This window comes from Pangasianodon hypophthalmus, chromosome 19, assembly GCF_027358585.1.
Source record: "Pangasianodon hypophthalmus isolate fPanHyp1 chromosome 19, fPanHyp1.pri, whole genome shotgun sequence".
NCBI lineage: Eukaryota > Metazoa > Chordata > Actinopteri > Siluriformes > Pangasiidae > Pangasianodon > Pangasianodon hypophthalmus.
The window spans coordinates 12,070,631-12,091,725 of NC_069728.1; the positions used below are offsets into that span (position 1 = coordinate 12,070,631).

At 38.6% G+C, this 21,095-nt stretch overlaps 1 protein-coding gene across 1 annotated transcript; it reads left to right on the forward strand.

Annotated features, from left to right (window-relative positions):
• Positions 1–875: 875 nt before the first annotated feature.
• Positions 876–2,938, forward strand: dio3b (iodothyronine deiodinase 3b). The gene is made up of 2 exons (XM_026923363.3): positions 876–1,169; positions 1,370–2,938. Exon 2 carries the CDS (start codon positions 1,522–1,524, stop codon positions 2,362–2,364), a length of 843 nt encoding a protein of 280 aa, XP_026779164.1. The 5' UTR covers positions 876–1,169; positions 1,370–1,521; the 3' UTR covers positions 2,365–2,938.
• Positions 2,939–21,095: the final 18,157 nt, after the last annotated feature.

The following is a 21,095-nucleotide window of genomic DNA, read 5'->3' on the forward strand; positions in this document are numbered from 1 at the left end:
AACATGGCTCAAGCCTAAGACGACTTGAGCAAAAAGCTCTGTAAAAACGTGTGTACTCTACACACTATTGACGCAATTTCTACATGCGAAGATAACTGTTGCTGAAGCTGGATCTGGGCTGTTTTTCCCATTGTCAGCTGTCCTTGTGTGACCTGTAAATGCATGCCAAACTCATTGCAGAGTTTATTGGAGGTAACAGGGTTAGGAGTGTATTTTCCAGAGTACTTTTTTTTTATGTAGGAAATTTCCTTGGTTAACTTATGTTAGGGCAAAAATAAAGAAATAATCCAATAAATCCATTCAATTTTTTTTGTTTAGTTTTTATAGTTATTAAGTGCTATTAGATATAAATCTCACAGACAAAAAAATGAAGAATCACAACACCACAGTCCAGAACTTTAAAAACAAAAGAGTAGAAATAGTCATCTGAATAAACAAGCAGAACACAAAAACACAAAAATACATTGTGTATTGTACTGACAAGTACTGACAGTCATTGTGACTGCATGCAGAAATGCTATAAACTCAAAAGAGGTCAAGCCAAAGAATACTGCTTTATTCTATATTTATTCTCCTGTATTTTATTTAATGCTGAAATGTAGTGAAATATGCAGAGACTAGCTTGGGTGTGTGTGTGTGTGTGTGTGTTTATAGGTCAAAACGTTAATAAAAGTTGTGATAGTATGTGATATATAAAGTCAAATAAGTCAAAACATTAATAAGGGATGATACTGTGGGTGATCTTTAGAAAACCCCGGGTTCTTGTCTCTCACCCCAGCAGAGCTCATTTGGGGAGCGCGAGCGCCGTCTGGTGGGTCATTTCCGGGCTTGGGGCAGTATAAAGCAGCCTGAACCCAAAATGATCTCTACGGGTTTTCTGTGAAAAGCATGATGTGAGCACTTGTTTTGGCCAATGCAGTGCCTCTTGTTTGGTTGACTGATGAATAAATAATAAAGTTGCCCTAAGCTTGTCTTTAAGAACTTCATCAGTGTGATGAAACTTGAATGAGCCACTGGGAGCTTCACTCGTTCCCCATCTCGCCACACACTGTGCTTCAGTGAGCTCGTCTCTGTGTGTTCAGCTCTCACTAGCACAGTCTTCGTCACTGCTCTCCGGATCGACTCGTTTATTTAGAAGGCAAATGTGGATATGACGTCGCAGAGGAAGGGTGAGCAATGAAATTCACATCTGAGATTTTCACTCATTTGGGATAGTAAAGTGGAATGAATGCCATCTTCCAGTATAATGTGGTAAATTAATTAAAAACCGCTCCAAACGCATCCCTCCGTTCCTCTATCCCCCCCCCCCCCCCCCTTTTTTTTTTTCTTTCTCTCTCTCTTTCTCTACCGCTCTCCTTCTCTCATCCAGGCGGCCGAGGTGCCAGGAGGTAATCCCCCTCCATGTGAGGAGGCGGCACGGGTGTGGAGGCGTGGAGGCTTTTTTTTTTTTCCATATTCAAATCCTTACAAGTCCTATAAAAGCGGCGAAGTCAGCGCAGGAGGCTCAAGGCAGGAAGACAGATGGAGGGAGGTGAGGGTTCCGTGTGCGCACCCGCTCGGAGGATGCCGGACGTGCAGGACTTTATGAATGCGCTCAAAAACGCGCTGGTGTCCCTGATGCTGCTGCCGCGCTTCCTGTTGGCCGCCGCGCTGCTGTGGCTTCTCGACTTCGTCTGCATCCGCAGGAAGGTGCTGGTGAAGATGCGCGAGCGCGAGGGCTCGAGTCTCGACGACCCGCCGGTGACCGTGTCAGACTCGAACCGGATGTTCACGCTGGAGTCACTGCGCGCCGTGTGGTACAGCCAGAAGTTGGACTTCTGCAAGGCGGCGCACCTGGGGCTGGCGGCGCCTAACAGCGAGGTGGTGCCGCTCGGCGAACGGAAACGCGCGCGCATACTGGACTACGCCCGCGGCGCGAGACCGCTCATCCTGAACTTCGGTAGCTGCTCATGACCGCCGTTCATGACGCGCTTGGCCGCGTTCCGGCGCGTTGCTGACCAGTACGCCGACATCGCCGACTCGCTGCTCGTATACATCGAGGAGGCGCATCCGTCCGACGGCTGGGTGAGCACGGACGCCCCGTACCAGATCCCGCGCCACCGCTGCATAAAGGACCGGCTCCGAGCCGCGCGGATCATGAACGCCACGGTACCCGGCAGCGTCGTGGTCGTGGACACCATGGACAACTCGTCCAACGCGGCGTACGGAGCCTACTTCGAGCGCCTCTACGTAGTCAAGGACGAGAAGGTGGTGTATCAGGGAGGCCGGGGACCCGAGGGCTACCGCATTTCTGAACTGAGGAACTGGCTCGAGCAATATCGCCAAGAGCTCGAAGGCTCCAGACCGGTAGTGGTTCATGTCTAGATGTTTAAAAAATAAATAAATAAATAAATAAAAATAAAAAATAATAATAACAGTAGAAGCCAGTCACTGTGTGTGCCATGAAGAACCAAGAAAGCGGGTGTCCTGGAAGCTGCTATGAACTGGAAGCAACACTGGAAGAGTGTTGGAAGAGTTGTGTGTGTGTTTGTGTGTGTGTGTGCGTGTGTGTGTGTGTGTGTTGTTCAGTGATGTAAACCGCATGATAATTGTAATTGTTTTGCCCTTTAATCGGTTTGATGTTGAGCTGCTGTTTTACACAACACGGATTTCACGTTTCATTTGATGATATTATACTTTTTTTATTGCATGTCGTCTTTGTGTGTGTGTGTGTGTGTGTGTGTGTGTGTATGGCCGTTAGACTGTTTGATTGTATTCTGGTGTTGTCATGAAGTTCGGTTTTTAAAAGGATTTGATCCAGAAAACCGGTTCTGATGTTTTCTGACACTAGAGTACTTAGTAACAGAAGAATGGCCATTATTGTTATTGCCAAACATTGTTTTGTAAAATTGGTATATTTTATTGAACAAATATTTTTAAATAAATGATAGAACACAGACTGATGCTATTATTATTATTATTATTATTATTATTATTCATTAGGCCTATGATATGTTTATATTAGCCTATTATATGTGTTGTCATCCAAGTTGGCTGTACTTCTTTACCTTTTGTTGTTGTCTGGGTCGTAAGCTTCGTTGTGGAGCATTTTATACAATTTAATTTATGAAACAGTTTGGAGATGAATAGACCGACACTGTACTTCAGAGCTATAGCTAAGCTATAAAAATACATATAAACATACGAAAACTATAACCCTTTAATCTCTTCCTATCATTCATCTTTGTTGGAGACTTCTGTATAAACATCTTTCAAATGATGAAACTGGGGTGATATAAACAAGAAAGAGGAACTGTATGCTGATTGACCTAAAATTCAGTTTTACTGATAGAAAAAGAATGTGTCATATATTTTATTCCCAACCTGTGCCAGCTGAATCGCTCTATTAGTACGTTTTTTTTCTTGTCCAGTATTTGTTTTGTAGTTTGAGAGAGGACAGTGGATGACTGCATTTCCCACATGACTGTTGCTTTCAGGGCTTTTTTTTTTTTTTTTTTAGCTTGAGGAGGTCAGATGCCAAACCTGCGTCATCAGCAAGAATATGTAATTACATTTGAGGGATTTATATAACCAGGAATAAGGCTGTGAATTATTTCAGATTATAAACACTGAGATATGTACAAATACTGTTTATTCGTAAAATGACTGAAAGTGTCATCTATTGGTGGTTTTCCCACAAATCCTTTGTCTAGAATGCACAGTTTAAGCACTTAGGTTTCATTTGATGGTATACACAACACACTACTGAGACAGCATCATGGTCCAGTAATCTACATCTATAAATATGATAGTATTGCATATTCTTCCTTGTCTTTTGTTCTATTGTCAGGTCAATTTATACATTTTAAAAATGAGATGTTCTAACTAAACAACTTGATTTAAGTGGATGCTTTGCAACAATCAAACCTAAGAAATGCCCTTTGATTGAAAAGTCATGTACACACACACACACACACACACACACACACACACACACACACTGCCTGCCTGCCTCCCTCTCTCTCTCACTCTCTCTCTCTCTCTCTCTCTCTCTCTCTTTGTGAATCAAGCAGCAGGCAATGTGATTGGGTCCCACGTGGCAGCGTTCCGTGCTGCTTGGTTTAATGTATTCAGTGCTGGTTGAGTAGCCCTTTAATCTGTGTGCAGTGTTATCAATGTGTATTCCCTTCAGCCTTTCTCAGGGAGCAGCGTGATCAGCCTGGCTGCTTGCTGTGAAGATGCTGCAGTGTACAGGCTGAAGCCACACTACTACACAGGGAGTGGGACAGTTCTGTGAGGTCTATCACTGTTCATACACTTCAAGGACCTTCTCCACACATCACCAAATGACAGGGCATAGGAATTATAAAACGTATTTGGCCCTCTTCTTGGATTTTGTGCATTTTACAGTGTGCCATACAAGAAGGTGAAACATCCATGGCTCCTTGAGCTTCTAAGAAGTCCTTTCTATATTATTCAAGGCTGCTACAGTGAATTCCACACACATACAGCTAACTCTAAAGTTGTGTGAAGGAGCACAAAAGAATATACCACATACAAAGCTGATATAAGGACTCTTTCGTTCCTTCCTACAACATATCAAATGTTTTCCTTTCTTCATCCAAGCAATTCTATGCAAATGCAAAATGACCTAAAACTTGCAATTTTATGACAACTTACAAACTGTAAATTTGTAAAAGGTTACAAAATTTAAAGTTAGGTTTGGGGACACAATTAGCATTCATACTTATGACTTCATCTGACATCCTTATTCATTACAAAGTCCTTCAAATATAAAAATTGCCTCTTCTAGGCAGTGGCTTTTCAGAAGCTTTATGGATTCACTTGCGAGTATACAAATAGCTTTCTATACAAAATATCAAATGCACAGTATTTGTGGCATTTATATTATGTACAGCAAAACTGATTTATCTATATAGAGTCCACACTCAAGGAACACTTTATTACGAACACCTGTACACCTACACATTCATGCAATTATCTAATCAGCTAATCATGTGGCAGCATTGCAATGCATAAAATCATGCAGATACGGGCCAGCAGCTTCGGGTAATGTTCACATCAACCATCAGAATGGGGAAAAAATGTGATCTCAGTGGCTTTGACCATTGAATGTTGGTGCCAGATGGGCTGGTTTGAGAATTTCTATAAGTGCTGATCTCCTGGGATTTTCACACACACCAGGCTCTAGAGTTTACTCAAAATGCTGCAGTAAAGAAAAAAACATCCAGTGAGCAGCAGTGCATCTCAGAAAGCACAACATGTCGAACCTCGAGGCGGATGGGCTACAACAACAGAAGACCATGTCGAGTTCCACTTCTGTCAGCCAAGAACAGAAAGCTGAGGCTGCAGTGGGCACAGGCTCACCAAAACTGGACAGTTGAAGACTGGAAAAATGTAGACTGGCTTCATGAATCTCAGTTTCTGCTGAGGCACACAGATGGTAGGGTCAGAATTAGGCACCAGCATGAATTCATGGACCCATCCTGCCTTGTGTCAACAGTCCAGGCTGGTGGAGGTGGTGTAATGGTGTGGGGAATGTTTTCTTGGCACATTTTGGGCCCATTAATACCAATCAATCATCTCTTGTATGCCAGAGAATATTTGAGTATTGTTGCTGACCATGTGCATCCCTTCATGGCCACAATTTACCCATCTTCTAATGGCTACTTCCAGCAGGATAATGCACCATGTCACAAAGCAAAAGTCATCTCAAAATGGTTTCATGAACATGACAATGAGTTCAGTGTTCTTCAGTGGAGTTCCCAGTCACTGGATCTGAATCCAATAGAACAACTTTGAGATGTGGTAGAACAGGAGATTCGCAGCATGAAAGTGCACCTGAAGAATCTGCAGGAATTGCATGATGCAGTCATGTGAACATGGACCAGAATCTCAAACGAATGTTTCCAACATCTTGTGGAATCCATGCAATGAAAAATTGATGCTGTTTTGAGAGCAAAGGGAGGCCCTGCCTAGTAATAGTTTAGTGTTACTAATAAAGTGCTCTGTGAGTGTATATTAAGCTCAGTAGAATATAAAAATGTTCAAAGGGTAGGTATCAGCTGTTCTGATTAAGGTCTTATAACTTCCTTTTGCGGGCAGCATGGTGGCGCATTGGGTAGCACTCCAGCATCCCTGGTTTGAGCCTGTGCTTGGGTTACTGTAGGTGCAGAGTTTTACATGTTCTCCCAGTGTTTGCACGGGTTTCCTCTGGGTTCTCCGGTTTCCTCCCAATGTCCAAAAACATTCAGAAAGGTGGGTTGGCTCCACTAAATTGCTCCAGGTGTGAATGCACATGTGCATGTTGCCTTGCAATGGATTGTCATCCCATCCAGGGTGAATCCTCCCACCTTGTGCACCTTGCTACAGATGCACCAAGACCCTGATCAGGATACAGCAGTTATCATGACTGTATGTCAGAACAACTCTCACAAAATGTGACTTGGATTCACAACATAAATGCCACTGCCAAATTTACTCTTGGAATGGCTGGAGTGTTATTTGAACAGTGTGTTATACAGTCTAGAAATATTCTACACTTAAATTAAGGGCATACACTTCATAATGTTTATGAAGAGATGTAAGCAAACACAAATACATTATTCTGATTGAACAGATGTGTTCTAACCCAAAGAATTACTGATTCAATTAGGAGGTGTCCTATTGGGTTTTATTTAGAAGTCAAGTAGCTCTTTATTGTTATCTCAACCATATACTATGTACAGTACACAGTGAGCTGAAATAACACTTCACTTGGACCCATGGTGCAACATACATGCATGACCTACGCAGTGCTGACAAGACATAATAAAATGCAATAAGCGTGTAGAAGTATGCAGGGAGGGAACAATAGGAAACATGGTGAGTATGCTTGGGGCGTTGGGGTAGGGGGCAGTCCAAATCTTATCAACATTTAACGTTACAGTAAAGACACTGACATTACACTAAACTCTAACAAGGTCCATAACTGCAACCTGAAATAAATTTTTTATGTAGCAGCTCAGTATTTGTTGTGAACTTGAGGTTAAATTTTAAAGTGGCAGTGTAGTAACAAGAAAGCTTGTAGGAAAGATTCACTGGGCATCTTGTTTCAGCTAGAGGGTATACGTCGGGACTGGGATCGCTTCAAATGCAACAAAAAACTCGCACAAGCAGGAGATTTTTATACTGCATTTGACTTGAGGTTGCAACTAGTAAATCCCAACCTCCAACCAGTAAAAGCCAAAGAAAACACCCCTCAACCTGAAATTCCTACACATCAGCTTGGGGTTGTCTTGTCAACTAATAACTAGTAATAAGTATATTCATCCTGGAATACACAGAGCTCACCAACTACCTTTTGTGTCTGTCTTTGGAGTCAATGTGCATAATCTAAATGAAAGCAAAATGAACTCCAGCTGATACAGAAAGGGGGAAAAAATCACTTATACATTTGGAAAGGCTGAAATTCAGACCAATTTGATTTTGATCACATTTTAATAATACACTAACAAGTAAAACTCAATCGAACCATAATGTTTCCTATGGTGATATTTCCTGTGAAAAAGTAGTATGCTTCCTGCAAGATACTGCATGGCGTTGGTGAATAAGAAAATCCTCTTTCTAGGAACAGACTCTTTACACATTGTTACTGATAATCATGTACTAAAAACAAGGAAAGGGCCACAGCAAAATCACCAGTGATATCAACACCCAAAGTGTTGAACTAACACTCACAGTGTTTATGTTCAGCTGGAAACAATTTCTTGAAAGAATTCAGTCAACACTAGGTGTATATTCAACTGTGTGTTTTATCATGTCTTCTGTGGAGCCATAATAAGATAATGTGACGCAAATCTGGAAATTCAGGAAAAGAGCTCATCACTACTCTGGTATACACAGATGTATACATTTTAAAACAACCACGTCATCTGCTCCTGTTTGCTGCATTTAAATTGTTTAGCTCATTTGACCAATTTGCAGTTTTCTATAGAGGGCTTATTCTCCACAAAAATTTTGTTCCAGTTTTTAAGTTGTGATCCAAACTGTGCGGTTTAACCTTTCAAAAGCCCCTTTTCTTGAGGAACGGTAGAACTAGAGGTAACTTCACAATGTCAGTTTTATTTGCGCAATACCACGAACTAATTTACACAAACGTTAGAATATGGGTCACTGGATAATCGTTTACAGCTTACAACATGTTTTTTAAATAATTATACTGATTGCAGTGGGCACATAAGTATTTTGTAATTACATTGCAGGCTCACTGCAGGCACTGTACTATTACCATAGACAAATAAATTGTCACTGGTGTACATCTGTTATGAGATTGCGAATCTCTGTGCTGCAAATCTTTGTTCTGTGAAGAACAAAGAGGGAAGTGACTGCTCAAATCAGTAGTAAATGTCTACAGAACATATATATTCAGACTATATATTCATATACATCTACTTAATCTGTATACAAAAATAAACAAAAAAATCAGTGACACACACAGTCAAATGACAAAACCCTATGCAGACCTGGAACTGGGATTAAAGAGTACAGCATTGTGGAGCGATGACATTTCATTTCAGTCTGATGACCTTTTATCATAATAATTCATATCATCTCCTTCCACTGTGAACAATCTCTTACATGACAGACACTGAACAAAGAATGCTTTATATCTCTCCAGTTCTCTGGAATGCCTTACTTTCTTTCCCAACTTTCAGTCATCATATCCTACCACAAAATTAACCACAGTGTTAAAATTAGTGATGCGTCGATACCAACACTGGTATCAGTATCTGCCTCATACTGTGCATATTTATTCATAACTCATACTCATATTTACTCAAAAGATGCCCCAATACAGACAACAAATGTGATATAGTCTACATTGTTGCTTTAATGAATAAACAACATGAAATAACAGAGATATGGACACAGGCTGCAAACTGTGTTCTGTGAAAATATCAAGAAGAGGAACTACTGTATCATCCTATAATAAAAATAACCTGGTTAAACATCTTTAAAAAAAAGTTGCAAAAAAATACTGTTTACAGACAATGTCTACATTGAAAATAAGAACCCTTACCCAGTTTGTTGTTCTTCATGATCAGCCGCTGTTGGTCACTGAAAACAAGGGATTCCATCGCAATGAAAAAAAAAACTTACCTTACATACAGCTGTACAGAAGTGATTTTTCAAAGTTAAACAAAACCCTAACTGATCCAAGGTAACTGATATAGGTAACTAATGCACTTCATTTAAATCACCTTGCTAATTGCCACTGTGTAACTGGGGAAGGATAAACCTCATTTGTAAAGACCTCATTCAATTCCATTTTAATAAGTACTTCAATCCACTCCGGCCCAACTGAAACCTTTGTTTTATGCTTCAAGTCTATTTTTTTTTTTAATCACACACATGAGTGAAGCGTAAACTCCATAAAAACTCACTGAAATCACAAAACTTCACTTTCTATATGCTCTAATCTACAAAGATGTCATGACTGTGCAACCTGGAGCTGTGTTTGTCTTCTAGGATTCTCATTTTACCACTGACATGGGGAAACAAAATAAACATAAATACTCACTGGTTATTCACTGTCCCAGAGTCTCATCTCATGTTTTTACCTGAATGGTAATCAGAGCTGGCAGATCACTATGGACAAAAGAGGCTTAGTAATGAAGAAGGTTAAAGGGCAAACAGGATTTAAAAATGTGGGCTCTTCTTCTTCATCTTTTGTTTTTTGGGCACTTTAACTCCAGTCTGCTGTATTAGCGCCCTCTTCAAGACAGTTTGGAAATAGGAGTTCACTCAGCTTGGCTGAGAGGGGGCGTGGCTAAGAGGGGCGTAGCAGAGAGTGAGGGCGTGGCTTTTGGTGGGGAATTCTGTTGGCTACCAAACTAGACTTATTCCATTAATTATTAAACAAGAAATTAACAAGATATTTAAACTAAATTACTGTTGTCCAAGCATAATTAGATATAGTCGCCCTTTTCTAACTTAGCTGAAAGGGTTGTTTATCCTTCCTGTGATCTAATCTTTCAAGCAAATGGTAACTTTTACCCCAATAAATTAAAGATACTTTAATTACATACTGCAATATTAATTCTTTCCTGCCAACCTAATTTCTTTTTTCTCAGCCATCCTAATAACCAGTTTCATTCCATAATATGTGTTGCAAAGATGATGTGTGTGTCTAAAATTCAATAATAGAATCATCACTTTTCCTGTATTCAAAGTGTAACTGTGCACACACTATACAGTTTAAAACTCTCCAAGTAAAGGTAGCTGTCTAGCTGGTTGGCGTTAGCTGCCACTGAAGATTGCAATGGAGTCCTAAAATGTACTTAAGGTAATGCTTTAGCATTAGCAGAAATCAAAAAGTTCATGCAACAACACCTATTGTTTCACTCTATAGAGATGTCATGTTCCTGAACAATTAGGTCTTGAAGAATGAATTAATAAAATTGTGCTATGCAGTGACTTACACTGGAGTAGACAAAGAATACATGTGCAAGATTTGTTGTCTGAAAGATGGATGTTTAATAGAGACAGTAGCAGAAAGTAATTTTTGCTGAACAAATTCAAATGACTGAAGCTAGCTAAGTAACTGCTAATGCCAGCCGCATTTTGCTAGGTCCAATAATGTTCCCATGGTTATGATCAACTTACACTGCATGGCACAGTTGGCAGTACTTATTTCATCCATACTTGAGTGACTATAAAAATCTCACAAATATTTTTGCTAATCAATTTAATATAGCAGCACTATTTGTCCACAAAATTCCTTTATTATTATAGGTTTTGTTAATGGAGTGGTACATTATGTTTGGAACAAATGAGACCCATTAACAGGATTTTGAGTCCCAGCAGTGCCATGAGGTCCTTAAGATTGTACTTTGGAATCTCTCCACCCTGGCACCAAGCAAGCAGTCAGATCAAACAGTGTTCTCTTTCAAGCACATTGAAGTATTTCACAATACTGCATGCCTGTACTGAAGCAAGTTTCAAATAACAACTAAAAAACTATATGCAACACTACGCCTTTTATACTTCTGAGATTAGTTTGCACTCTACTGAGAAACTGGCAATCAATAAATTGTATTAAAACAATGCGAATTCATATTCATGTTTCAAATCCATGGCATTGCCTTCTATATTGTTCAATAAATAAACTCTTAAATATTCTAAATTCTTTACCTTATTCTGTGAAAAGCTACGGCCTCCTGTTTGCAGAAGGTAAAGGTGGATTCTTTGGCAACAAGGGCGAGAGAGAGAGAGAGAGAGAGAGAGAGAGACTGCCCAACAGGCATCTAATCCCTTCTGGACCACTCTGGTCTGACATCTGCATCTCATGTTGCCATGGGGACCATGTTGCTATGAGATCAATCTATTTGTGCCACCGTGGATGGCACTGAGTGCCTTAGTGAAAGCAGTGGGTGGCAGTGAGTCTGGTTAGTGGTACTTCCTTTTATTCTCTTTCATTTTTTAATTTTTCAGATGTAGCCATATCTATTCCTTATTGTGGTTTGTCTGAATTGTCGTGGTCTTATTTTTGCTGACTTTATAGGCACTCTACTATGTTCTTACGTCTGGTCTTGTTGAGATGATAAATAACAATAGTTCTCACGATGTTTCGACTTTTTATTTGTGCGTCATAGCAGCATTTACATTTCTAGATTTTGTATGATCTACACATGATTTAATAAGATCATGAGCTGACAGGCTATAGAAAGCAAACAACCAATTCATTCATTTATTCATTCATTCATTCATCTTCAATAAGCACTTTGATAACCAGGGTTATGGTGGATCCAGAGCCAGTCCCTGGAACACTAGGTGTGAGGCAGGAATACACCCTAGTGGGGATGTCCATCCATCACAAGGCACCATGCACAGACACATTTAAACATTTAACACCTAGGGGCAATTTAGGGTCACCAATCCACTTACTGGAGTGTCTTTGGGAGGTGCAAAGAAACCAGAGATCCTGGAGGAAACCCACACACAAATCATTATAACTTTATACTTACAATTCATTTACAATATTTACCAGTTACAGTGATAAATAACAATAGTTCCCACAATGTTTTGACTTTTTAGTTGTGTGTCATAGTAGCATTTACATTTCCAGATTTTGGTCCACATTTTCTGACAGTGATCAAAGTTGTTTGTCAGCCATCTTTGGTCACAAAGGTGATTATTCAGTCAGTTTATAAGCAATCTGAGTCCAATGATTTTAACTCACAAAAGGAATTTTTTCATGATTTGCATCTACTATTACACTATTACATGTCTAGCCTAATAGGCTTTATCAGGGATTGCAATTAAATTGATATAGTAATTGAAAGATTCATAAGCTACTTTAATATGTAATCCAATTTAGTATATTTGAAGATGTAAAAGGCATTATTTCAATATTATAATTATATTTAGCCATGTTATTTACACTACTATTTTATTTATTCTATATTAGTGAGCACTATAGATTTATCCAGCAGACTATTACATAACTGTGTAAATTATATTTCAAACAATACTCAGCACAGTAAAGCCGGAAACTGTATCATTCTGCGCTTCTTCGCCATTGACATGTTTCTTTACTGTGCTGCAGCTACAGAACACCTCCTTAACTTAATTATTCTAATTTTCTACTCCACAACCTTCCTTTTGGTTGCTAAAATAATCAATGCAGTTGGTTTATGCTTTTTTTTATTATTAAGGTGGGTTTGCACATTCAATTCTGAAATATGGGAGACTGGCGTCTGTTGTAAAATTTGCTTTTGTCTCATTTTTCTTGTAACTCTATAATATATTCTAAAGTAAATTCTAAGGGTCTGTTTTTTTTTTTTTTTTTACACAGGATAGATGCATTTGTCTGTTAACATAATAATATCATAATAAACATGTAATTTCATGTTACTATCAAAGGATGTATAAAATAATCTGAAATACTCTGAAAATTATATTATCTTACAGTAAAGAACTCTTTTATGTAGTTGCACCAGATGAAGTGTTTTATTTACTAAAACGTAAGTGGGTGCATAAACTTTGGGCATCGCATGACGCATAAATATGCCAATCACACGAATAACATCTGATATTATTTTATCATAGTACCTGATAAATATTATAATTATTATAAATAAATTGTAAGTATAAAGTTATAACATTTTGTTTGATTATGTTTGATTATTATGTTTTATTAAGATTTTTTTTAAGTTATGTCTGATGATTTTCATTTCTTTTTGTTTGTTTATAGGTCTAGCTAGCTAGCTGTCACTATCTTCTTCACTGAAATTGAGCTAGCTAGTTAGCAGCTTAGCTACTTTTTAGAGCAACATGGCAGACATTGTTAATTTTGTGAACATGATTTTGGAAAAGTCTTTCTTACTTATGAGGAAACACTGAGAATTAAACAGGAGTCCTAACCGCCTCCTGTAGGAGGAATGAGCAGACCTACAATGATTTTTTTTTTTTTTTTTTGCATAGAAAAAGGCTTGTATCAAATGTGTTGCATATGGTATTTAGGAAATACTTTAATTTGTATTTACTCAGTTACTTGAGTTAGTCTTTAAAATTTGAGGTCACATTTGAGGTATCTTTCTCCCTACATTTGTTCTCTCTGCACCAAGTGGACAACAGTTTTCAGTAATGCCATTCATGAACAAAATGAGCTTACTTGGCATGCCCTGGATATGACCCTGTGCCTCTGGTGACTCAATCTGTGACTGTTCTTCTTATTCTCAGTTAAGGATAATCCATCACTTCCTCATGGCGAAATATTCTTAGAATGGCATATCATGGTAGGGGCTGGGTGTACTGTATGTCTATAGGCCATGGTGATAGTGTCCACCATTCAGAGGGTTACTCTGTCTAGACAAGACAGCCCACATGTCTTTCCTCCATGGCAGCATCTTGCACAGGCTCATAATAGGGGTTCTTAAGGGACCCCAGGAGAGACCCAAGAGAGTTGCACAACATGTGGCTGTGCCTAAGGGTTCTTTTGTTCAGAAGTGTTTCCTGGACTGCTAGGTCACAGTCATCAATTAGCCATTCTTGACAAATGACTGACTGCCAATTCCAGCTTGTTGTGTTCTGACCTTACACCAAGGGGCCACGAACCCCCTGTACCTCTGTGGCATCACCCTGCTTTTCAGCTTGTAATGAAGGATATCATTGTGATTATCCCTTCCTAATGGGGCACTGTTCCCAAGAGGACTCCTTTTGGTAGAAATATCCTCCACCAAGCCAGTTCTAAGGCTCCCTTTACTGAGACAAGGACACATTTCTGTCTGTAGCATTTAGGGTCCAGCTGTAGGCCTATGGCCATGTCTACTCTCATCAGTCCTCCATCAATCCTAAATCTGATTGGTAAGCATAATATTGTTAGCATAAAATATAGTTAATCTAGCCTCATGATAATGAATTGTGTGGCTTGTTTTGGTGATAGGGGACTCTTTTCTACCTTCTACCTTTTCTATTGTGCCTCTGTCAAAGAGGGAACAAAGGTTTTGAAACAGACCAATAATTTTGTTGGGGTGAGATTTCAATAAGGCATTTAGTCCAGAAAAGCCTGGGTACCAGCTGCGAAACTGAGGTTTGTTTGGATTTGCTGACGTAATGCTTCATCTGGTGAGACCACCAGTGACATGACGCAGGCATCAAGGCAAGCATAGTGCTATAGCTGTCTCACATGTGATTCATCATATTAGGCAATATACTTACCACAGACTGCGGGTGAGCTGGGGCCTGTAGACATAGCATCCTCTTCTGATAAGGAACGAGAGAGATGACTTTAATCCAAATGTATGAATACAAGAACATGGAATCATTTTGATCTGTTATTCATACATTCTCTTGCACTAACCTGCAGATCAGCCTTTAATACTTGCTTGCCCCTAAATTCAACTGTCATATGAAAAGCATTTGTTGTCCTGTTAAAGATAGAGATTGACTGTCAGGATATAAAAAAGAGAGAAAGCTAATAAATGAATATTGTGTACTAATGATGTCCCTGACATGACATTCAGCTAATTGTGCTGGTCGTTAATCATTTCTCTTCCTATGCTGACAGAAGAACATTAATCAAAATAAGGATAATTATGCAGTCAGCATTTCCCAAACCAATTAGGTCCCCAAAAATATTAGCAATACTTCCAGAAATAATGGTGTTGACTGGTTCTGTTGTTGGGCAAGGCTGAGTTTACAGAGTCTCTGTGTCCTCAGTTTCCTTTCACCTGGCCTAAATTGAGTACTCCAACCTCTACTCTTGATTGGATTAGTGAAGGAGACACTGAAGGAGCTTCAGTATTCTTATCTCTTCTAGCTTGTCTGCTAGCTTAGCCATTCTTGACCTCAACTGGATCATCAACAAGCTGGTTCATCTGTCTATGAAGCTGCTTTTAAAATGAAAAAGGTACTACTGGGATTGAAGTTCACAACCCAGTTGACCACTAAAACAGATCTTGATCTGAGAATACAACTGATCACATCCTAACTAGGTCAAAAGATAAGTAGGTTTCCATCAGCAATGATATAGTCAATTGGAGGGATAGCTAGGTTACGTAAACAGAATTGACCATATCCATAACTAAAAAAATAAATAGGATTAATTCACCACCAAAACATTGAAATTATAACTATATTTTGAAGTTATTTTCTAGCTATACTTTGTTTATAATTGTTTTTATTTTAAAGACCATACTCCCTGTAACTAGAGAATGTGTATACAGGCCAAGGACTTGAGTCTATAAAATATAGATAACTGAATTCACTTGACAAACTGAGTCATCAGATTGCACATATCTGTACCATGGAACACACGGTCCAACATAATGGCTGAAAACCTTTTCATGCAAGCATTATATAATGTATAAATTGGTTTAATGGCTTGTTAGTCTTAAAACTCTGCATTGATGGAAGAGATTTATTTTTGTAAACTTACCTAACTCTTTGAAAACCTTGGCTAATTTTTGTATTAGCATTATTTGACATAACTGGAACTGACAATTGTGGCCTGAATTGTAGGCTTATCATGAAGAAAGAAACAGGGTGTTGTGTGGGAGTCCAGTCTGCTAGCTGTTGTGTCCTGCGGGTTTTCTGGTTAAGAATAACTTCGCAGCCTTTTGCTATGGTTATTGTAAGCATGGTTGCCATTTCGTATTCATCTTATTCATCTACTTAATACATCCAGAGGATCCTGGGTATGAGCAGAAATAATGTGTGTGTTTATCATTATAGTCACATTATAGCGAATAATGAGAATGGACAATGTGAACAGATGTATTAGTAACGAAGGTGATATTTAGATGGAAATGCAGAAACAATCAAACATTAAATATAAAATGTTTAACATCAAACATAAAATATCTGTGCAACATTGAGTTCTATGAGAGAATATTATGGCAGCAGCTTGTTGGCTTGCTCTTTCAGAAAAGTCACTTGCTTTCTTCTTTTTCCTCTCCCTCCTCCTTCCCTCGCTGCATTCACCTCAGAAGAACTGCGTCAGTGTCGGGCCCAAATAACCAAATCTAGGAGCCTTATTACATAAGCAACAAGCAGAAAGTAGGCCAGCATGAACTGAACTGGATGTGAGGCACATGGTCTGGTAGAAGAGCAGCTGCTGGTAGCTGTGTAGGTCCGGACCTCATGGGACTGGTTTGTGTGAAGAGATGGGGAGAGATGAAAAAAGGAGGATGGGGTAGGGATATGGCCATGCTGGTGAAGTCTAGCCTTCCCCAGGGCCAGTGTGACTCAGAATCCCTTTGCTCTCTCTTCTGCTCATCTCTTCTCCATTCTCCTACTCTGCTTTTCCCTCTCGGGGGAGTGGAAACCCTCCCTCCACTTCTCCCTACCCTTTCTGTTTCATCCGGATGTAGAGTGCAAGAAGCTGAGTCACAGAACGGTGGGTGTGGAACTCAGTAACACAGAGAGAGAGGGAGAGAGAGAGAGAGAGAGTGAACCAAACAGCTGATATGTGTTGGTGGATTTTGTTTTTGCTTCAAAATGATTGGACGTGTTCATAGTGAGGTTGAAGCTTAAAAGTTCTGAAGCTTGTTACCATGGAAATAAGAGCTGACACCATCCTTTTCTGGTGTTTTTTTGGATCCAGAGGGCATGAGGCTTTCAGTTGCAATAGCACTGAACCAGACGCTAACAAAAAATATATATATGTGTGGAAATATGTATGTGTATTTAACAAGCACATGAGTCCGGCTATGTGACTCATGGAACAAGGGGGGATTATTTAAAAAGAAGAAGAGAAACGACAGTCAGAATGAAACAGAATGAAAGAGAGTGGAAGGCTATACAAAAGATACACACTTAAACTGATATGACCTCTCTCTGGGTTCTCTCTTTCTCTTTCTGCATGACATTCTTTTTTTTTGTCACAAAGAGCATGTCTTTATCTTGCACATAATTATGTGTCATGTAATTTATTGAGGACAAATGCTTAAAAGGAGTCAAAAGGTGTGATTAATCTGTTCATGCAAATGAACTATTTTTAAAAAACCATGTATGGAATGTTATTCTCTTTCATCTTAATTTGTTCCTGAAGACATCTCAACTCATAATAACTGTGAACATGTCTTCTAATGCATTTATCTAGTGAAAAGAGCTTGGTCCAGGATTTGTCATGAGTCGGGTCTGCTAACAGATCTTCTAAATAGACTAAATAAACTTGAAAATGTCTAGACATAGGCTTAATTTATTTTATTGTAATCTCATAATGAAATATATTAGATAAATCTGTCTAGGGCGGCATGGTGGCACAGCTGGTAAAGTTTCCGGCTTACAGCTCCAGGTTGTCCAGTTCGATGCTGAGCTCGGGTTACTGTCTGTGTGAAATTTCTGTGCGCATTCTCTCCGTGTCCGCAGAAGTTTCCTCCGGGTTCTCCAGTTTCCTCCTAAAAACATGCTAGTAGGTGGATTGGCTAAGATTAATTGCCCCTAGGTGTGAATATGTGTGTGTGTGTGTGCATGGTGTCATGTGATGGACTGGCATGCAGAGTGTTTTCCTGGCTCATGCCTGGTGGTCCCAGGAAAGGCTCTGGATCCACCATGACCCTGAATAGGATAAAGTGGGAACTGAAAGTTAGTGAGAATGAGTGTAAATCTGTGTATATTCATGATATTTTTATTTGACATCATTTTTGCAGTAGGCTTTGCATCTGTGTTTCTCAACTAAATCCCAGACTAATATGTGATGTTGAAGTTTGCGACATATCAATAGAACAGCAAATCTACTGTCAATTTGTATTGTCATCTCATGCATATATACACGTATACACGGGTGATTTATTGTGCCTCCAGGACTATGGTACAATGTATAATATAGGGCCGATGAACACTGGACTACTTAACAGCAAACAGTGCACCAAGTATAAAACAACAGTTCACACTGAAACAAGTGCAGTAGTAAACACTAAATACAGAACACAGTGCAGGTTATTTGGTTTTGAGTCACACCACAATGATTATATGATTTGGTAGAAATTCCCTTTGAAGAACCTTGTTCCTAAGGAACCTTGTTCCTTCCTAGTGTTGCATGTAGTTCAAGATTTATATGTATAAAGTAACTAAGAATACTGACTGGTGATTAGTGCATCTAGTATATTGATTGTACATTGTATCGATTAGGACATAAAAGATAACACCTTGTCTTAGATAGGAACTTTTTAATGTTTTAAGTTTTAAACATACACAAAATGTACTGTTTTATTAGGTTTTGTCCACAGTTTATCCACTATTAGATGAGGAAAACAATTAAACACATGTTCTATCAACTACCTAAATCTTCGTATTTAAGGACTTCTTCATCCACTCCACTACAAAAAATATCTTAGCAAGTGAAAATATCTTAAATATGGGCAAATGCATCTAATATTTCTTCTTCTTATTACTATTATTATATATCAAATATAAGATTATTTAGCTTATGTTTTAGATGCTTTTACACATTTTACACTTTAAATGATCTTACTATGTTGGCAGATAATTTTGCTTCTTTCTAGAAATAAATTATTAAAATTAGAAACATTATTTCATCGTTGAAATTAGTAAAAACTAAAAAAGAAAAGAAAAAATAAAGTCTAGAACTTTGATTTATAATCTTATATTTGGATTATGGTAGTATTATAATAGAAAATACTAGATAGATATGACTACATTTAAGATATTTTTACTTGCTAAGATGTAATTTTTTGTAGTGCTCAGATTCTAATGGGACTCTAAATGAGTGCTTTATTAAAGGCAAGTACACATTTTGGAGAACCAGTTACTATAAGATTGAAAGTTAGTAAGCCTGTATTTGTCTTACAATTGATATTAGATATTATCTAAATATTAGATATTCTCAACAGTAAAAGAAAAATTTGCTCTGTGTTATGATTGCCTAATTATTCAGACCAGCCTTTTCCAGCTTGATTTAGATTTCTTTTTCCAATAAAATGAAGTCAAAAACATTTCTCACTTGAGTTATACCTTACACCTTTGTTCCTTAGACTGTCTAATTCTAGATTATTTAACGTTTACCCTTTTTTTGAAGTTTAACCAAAAATGTTAATACAGATTGTTCAAAAACATTTGACTGGCAATGTATATATCCTCAGCAATCTCTTCAAAAACACTGCAGTGCTTTCCTTATTGAAGTGCTTTTCCTTCGCTCCGTAAAGCCAAACTTTAGAATGTATTTAGCTGGGGATAAGATTTCAGGCCAAACTTTAATCATTCCACACAATACATGTAAACTGGCTTGAGTTGCTCTGGATTCTCAGGTTTCCATGCTGGTTGCTGGATTGGCTTCTCTTAATTGCCTCTGTGAGAGAATGAGTGTGTGAATGTGTGTGTGTGTGAATGTGTGTGTGTGTATGGTGCCCTGTGATTGAGTGGCATCCTATTCAGGGAATATTCCTGCCTCACCCCCAGTGTTCCCAGGATAAGTCACTGTAACGCAGGGCAGATTAGTGTATTTGATTATGAGTACAAACAAGCCTGTACAATGAGATCTTGCTGCTGTATAGCACTACAGTGCAAATGACAGGAATGCTAATGACAGGATTTTGATTTCCATGCTTCTTTAAAAAAAAAAAAAAAAACTAAATTTAACATATGAGTTAACCTTTGAGATTAACCTACAAATTAGAAAGAACAACCTATTTTTTTTACAACCTATACATCCTCTTATGTGAGGTATAACACAGCTGAGTTCCAAAAATTTTAACCTCAGTGAGAACTGAAGCTCAAATGGTCGGCTCTTACGCTCACTCCCTCACCAACAGCTTGCGTCCACTCTCGTTTATTTTCCTGATACAACTAAGAAGCCTCCACAACTAAACACAAATTCTTCCAGAAAATTCATTACATTTATTCTTCTGAATATCTCCAAATGAATAACTTACAACATCTACTTGGATTGTATTCTGAATTGCACCTTATTTAACAGAGCGGTTAAATAAGCATGGCAGTGCATGGCAGTTTATATGGGACGTCATGAAATATAGACTTCTTAAGCTCGTCCTATAGAATGATGAAGACCACTGGATGGCAGCATAGGGCCGAACATATAAAGAACATATTATAATCATGGCCATGTTGTCTTTTAGCTCTTTGTTGATGAGTGTTTCTACCTTGATAGCTAGTATAGGATGGGGTAGAGATAATAAATAACTCATTAAATGATTATCCTTTTCTAAAGTGCATCCATGTGTCTAATAGAGAAGTAAATGCCACCAGAATATTCCATGCAGAATGATAGAACTCTGAAAAGTAACGCAAGCCTTTAAGATCAGCAGTGCAAGCTGATGCTATTTGACGTTACAGATGATGTTCAATTATTTATGGTCAGTTATAGTGCAGAAATACCCACAGTGCTCTCCATCTGAGTGAATGTGCTCGTACATGTCTGTATAGGTGAGTTCTCTTTTGCTGAGATTCCTTATTGCTCGAGGCTGTGTACCATTTATTTAATGTCTGGCTCTCAGTGTGTCTTTGAGTGTGTCAGTGTAAGTGAGTATTAGTGTTACAGCTCTCTGTGTTGTTCTTACAATCATCTGATACTTGTTTCTTGCAGCAACTGAGTAAATGTTAGTTCTTTTAACAACTCTATATATCAGTTA